The sequence below is a fragment of the Colobus angolensis genome, unplaced genomic scaffold (genome assembly GCF_000951035.1).
Source record: "Colobus angolensis palliatus isolate OR3802 unplaced genomic scaffold, Cang.pa_1.0 Scaffold66, whole genome shotgun sequence".
In the NCBI taxonomy this organism is placed as follows: domain Eukaryota; kingdom Metazoa; phylum Chordata; class Mammalia; order Primates; family Cercopithecidae; genus Colobus; species Colobus angolensis.
Window position 1 is genome coordinate 186,779 of NW_012120265.1, and position 4,563 is coordinate 191,341.

Here is a 4,563-nt window from a genome sequence, read left to right on the forward strand (position 1 = left end):
AAAAAAAAAAAAAAAAAAAAGAAGAGAAAACACTGAAAGTAATCCTACAGATATTAACCATAAAGCACAAGAAAAGGCAGTAAATCTCTGAGCAGTCCATGTTTATGATCAACTATGGCCTATAAACTGGCTAACAGCACAGAGAGAGACCGGCTCAATTGGGAAAGGAAGTGTGCCTGGCCACTCCCACACAGGCCCAGGGCCAGTGTCACAGCCACTCTGCAGACTGGATGCCCAGGGCCAGGACAGAGGCCTTCAACTACTGCCCACAGGAGAGAGCAGGGAAGGGCAAAAGCTGCACGCCACAAGAAGCCAGCGCCACCCTGGACTGGGAAGAGGGTGGGGGCACCCCAGACAGCTTAGAGAATGGGGGTCCTGCATGGCACAATGCTCCAGGGTGGTGCCTCCTGAACACACCAGTGACTGCAGAGGACATCTGTTCTCTTGCCCAGGGACAAAGGAGTCATCTCTCTGACTTTGTCCCTCTTGTTTGTGTGAGGACCAGACTGGAAGGAACCCCAAGGTCTCTCCAAATGAGTCATTAATTAAACGTTCCCACCCCGCCCCGCCTACTCCCTGAAGATGCTGTGTGCTCAGGAAAGGAAAGTGAACTCCTCTAGGCCAATGCCAACACCCTCTGGAACATGCACTGGGGAGTTCTTGGCCCTGCGCCTCCAGGCCAGCACCACGGCCTCCCAAAAGAGACCTTCACTAAGTAACAAGGGTGAGAGCAAAGGAGTTCAGCAGCGGCAGCCTCGGCTCTTGGAGCTCGCTGGTCCCCAGCATGTGGCAGGGACCCGACTCCACGGAAGCACCTGGTTGATTTCGTCTTGCGTTGACTTCAGGGACTTGATAATGGTTTCCAGCTGGACTCGCCCGGCCTGAATGCTCTGCTCCAGCTGGGTTTCCTCCTGCTGCAATCTGTTCAGCTCCGACTTGGCTCGGTTCAGATCATCTTCCTGGGACTTTAAGTCCGATTCCTGAGACTGGATTTGCGTTTTCAATGATGAGATCTGAAATGAGATGTTAAAAGATACTAAAGGGATTCACAGTGCATGATGAAATGGGACTCCGAGAAAGAACTCTTAGCCCCCGTCCCTGAAACAAGCTAACCCAGGGAGGCGGACACCTAACCCAGGCCCAGACACCTGGCTTCCTTACAGGCCTCTTTCCACACCCAAAACAGAGACACAGAAAAGGCAGACGGGCTCCTCCTGCTGTGGATGGAAGATCACTCTGGAATAATGAGGGGCATGACCAAGCATGAACGATCTGTCCGTGACCCGGGAGACTGAGCGTCTCCATAGTTTTCTGAGGTTGCAGCCTCTGGAATCTGTGAGGAGCCTCAGAGACACCCGAGCAGGGGAGACAGGCACCCTGGAACTCCCTGTGTTGTGGGGCACAGCCAGGGTGGGGTGTGTTCAGGGCACAGGTTCACAGGGACCAAGGCCATTCACATATACAACCTGACTTCTAGGAGCATGGGGGGTGGCCAGGAAGTCAAGCCACTGGTGCTCGGACACTTTTCCGCGTGGTGTTTGGAGCAACTCTATTGACCCAGTAGGATGTCTAAGTGTTGTGTTCCCAGGTGACATGAGCGCAGGGGAGCCCTCGGGAACCCCTGCCGGTGTGCAGGGCACTGTCCCGGATGTAGCTGGGACCCACCATCTGAGTCTCGTCCTGGCACTTCTGCCGGACGTCGCTCAACATGTCTCGGAGCTTGGCCTTCTGCTGGTCCATCTCGTCCAGGCGGTCTTGAGCATCCTGTTTCTGAGCCTCGAGCTCCTGCAAACTGCTTGTTTCCCGGTCTAGGTCATTTTGTAATTCCTAGGGAGGAGTTGCAGGGATTTATGTGAGGATGCGAAAAATGAAGCATGTTCAAGATAACAGGGGGGTAGCCTGGGCCAGAAGCCCCAGAGAAGCCTCTGAAACCACCTGGCAGGACCGTGCTCAGGGCCAGCATTCCGTGCACACCCACGGCCAATGTGTGCCCCCCTGGAGGCCCGGGTCCACTCTCTCAACAGCTCCCTCAGCAGGTATTTCTCGATGGCCTAACAGGCCAGGTGCCAGAGAAGGGGCTGGGTCCCTGTGAGAAAAAGGCCCCAGCTCCCAGATGACTGTGGAGGGGAACATCACCCAAACACAAATAAACGGGGACAAGTGGCACCAAGAGGGTCACAGGGAAACTGCAGTCACACCTTGTGGGCAGTGAAGATGCTCACAAAAGCAACATTTAGGGTGGTGCCAACAGGTGAGCAGGTGTCAGGCAGGTGAAGAGCCAGGGGCAGAGCCTGGTGGTGGGAACCACAGGGGCCCTGGGGTGGGGGGATGTCGCACTCCAGGTGGAGCAAAAGGGAACGGGCCGAGGCATCAGAGGCTGTGCCCCGCAGGCCACGCCAAAGAGATGGTGCTGGGCTCTGCAGTGGGGAGGTGGGATGTGCAAGCGTGGGAGGCAGGACATCAAGATTCAGTTTCTGAAGCTCTCTCTGACCCCCTGGGATGGATCCAGATGGTCAGCCCGAGGCTCTACCGCCCCATGATTCCACTTCCAAGAAAAGCATCCTGGAGGCATATGACATGTGCAGAGGCACACAATGCCTTTGACAGCAAAATCCATAAACAATGCAGATGTCCATGAGGTACTGGCTGGAAGGTTCCAGCACAGCCCATACTGTGGGACGCTCCTTGGCCATGGAACGGGATGGCGCCGGGTGCTCTGCCTTACAGTAGGACATGAGCACATTGCATTTGTGTGAACAGGAAGGGGAGGGTATGCCTTTCTGGAAGGCCCCCACCCCAAGGAGCTCATAAACAGCACCTCCAGGGATAGGGGTATGCAAGGAGAGGGCAGAGGCTTCTCACCTCCTGATTTTCAACTGTGCAAATGCATTATCTGTCTTTAAGATAAATAACCAAAGCTGAAATAGCACAAGCGGGCATTGTGAGAAGCCCCCTCCCTCCAGCTGCCATGTGGAGCATGATGCAAGGGGCTATCAGGACGCAGTGACTGCAGGGGCCTCATGTGGGGTCCAGGGAGAGGCAGTAGCAGCCGGGGCCTGAGCAAGGTGGTGGTCATGAGACTGGACAGGACGGGTGGGTTTGCGGGGAGCCATGGCTGGGCGGTGGGGCTGAATCCCAGAGCCAGTCTGGGCTGCTGGGGCGGCTGGTGCCGTAAGATAAGAAAACCAGAGGTGGCCCGGGGTCTCCTCACTACAGGGACAAAGACGTCATGGCACTTCCCTGCTTCAATGGGCAAACCATGCCTCAGGAAGCTGGGGTCTCTGCTCCCCAGCTTCCCTGCCTCTGGCCTTTCACTTGAGGGCTGGATCTGGAGGGGACAATCAGGGTCACTTCTGGACATGTTCGACAGGAAACTCAGGAGAAAGACTCCAGCCAGTGTGCCAGGAAGGGAAGACGCTGGAAACACGAAGTCAGGCATGTCAGCATCAAGGTGGTATTTAAACATGTGGGAATGGGTGAGGTGTCCAGTGGGAGGCTCGGGGAGAGCCCGAGGTAGCCCAATGCTCCGAGCGATGCTCCCACCAGGGACGGAAGCCTCTAGAGCCTCCTAAGTCAAACCCTGGCCCCATCACCAGGTAACACTGGCAGCAACTCCCTGATGTCCTGGGCCTCAGGGTTCTAGTTAGGGCCACACTGGCTCCTTCCAGGCCACGGCCCATGGCTCCAGGACACCAGGGGCTCCAATGCCTTTGGTCTGCCCAGAGAAGGTCCCTCCTTTACGTCCCCCTCAAACCAAAGATGACAAAATGTGTATACCACACACTTCATGCACAGAGCAGAGACTATTTGCCCAGAAGAGGCATGACAGGAGGACGAGAGGGAACTCACTGGCCATGTGCCGTGTACTGAATGTCTGCTGTTGAAATTCTCACCCCCAAGATGATGGTATTGGGTGTGGGGCCTCTAGGAGGTGATTAGGTCATAAGGGTTCAGCCCTTGTGAGTGGGATTAGTGGCCTTATAAAAGAGGCCCCTGAGAGCTGCCTCGATCTTCCCACTGAGTAAGGACACAGCAAGAAGGTGCCGCCTATGAACCAGGAAGTGGGTCCTCACCAGATGCTGAATCTGCAGGCCCCTTGATCTTGGACTTCCCAGCTTCCTGAACTGTGAGCAGGAAACTTCTGTTGTTTATAAACCACTCAGTGCATGGTGTGCTGTTATGGCAAGCTGAACAGACTAAGACACATGCGCCATGTCAGTGTCTGCAGTGACAAAGGTGCTCAGGGTACCTCACCATTTCTCTAAGAGGGTTCTCACAGTCTAAATCCTTCCTCAGAAGCTCCTGCCCTACTCACTCTTGGCTCTCCCTTACTTTTATTCTCCCTGCTCCCCAGCATTTTTTTTTTCTTTTGAGACAGAATCTCACTCTATCACCCAGGCTGGAGTGCAGTGGTGCAGTCTCAGCTCACTGCAACCTCCGCCTCCTGGGTTCAAGGGATTCGCATGCCTCAGTCTCCCGAGTAGCTGGGACTACAGGTGTACACCACCACGCCCAGTTGGTTGGTTTTTGGGTTTTTTTTTTTTTTTTTTTTGTATTTTTAGT

The 4,563-nt window shown here is 55.0% G+C and overlaps 1 protein-coding gene across 1 annotated transcript in view; it reads right to left on the reverse strand.

The window, feature by feature from the left end:
- Window positions 1-4,563, reverse strand: part of EPS15L1 (epidermal growth factor receptor pathway substrate 15-like 1) — a 110,306-nt gene that overhangs the window by 49,943 nt on the left and 55,800 nt on the right. The window contains exons 14-15 of the mRNA XM_011925892.1: window positions 1,666-1,827; window positions 816-1,013 (exon numbers count right to left, since the gene is read on the reverse strand). Of these exons, the coding sequence (XP_011781282.1) occupies window positions 816-1,013; window positions 1,666-1,827 (360 nt within the window). The remainder of the gene's footprint in view (window positions 1-815; window positions 1,014-1,665; window positions 1,828-4,563) is intronic.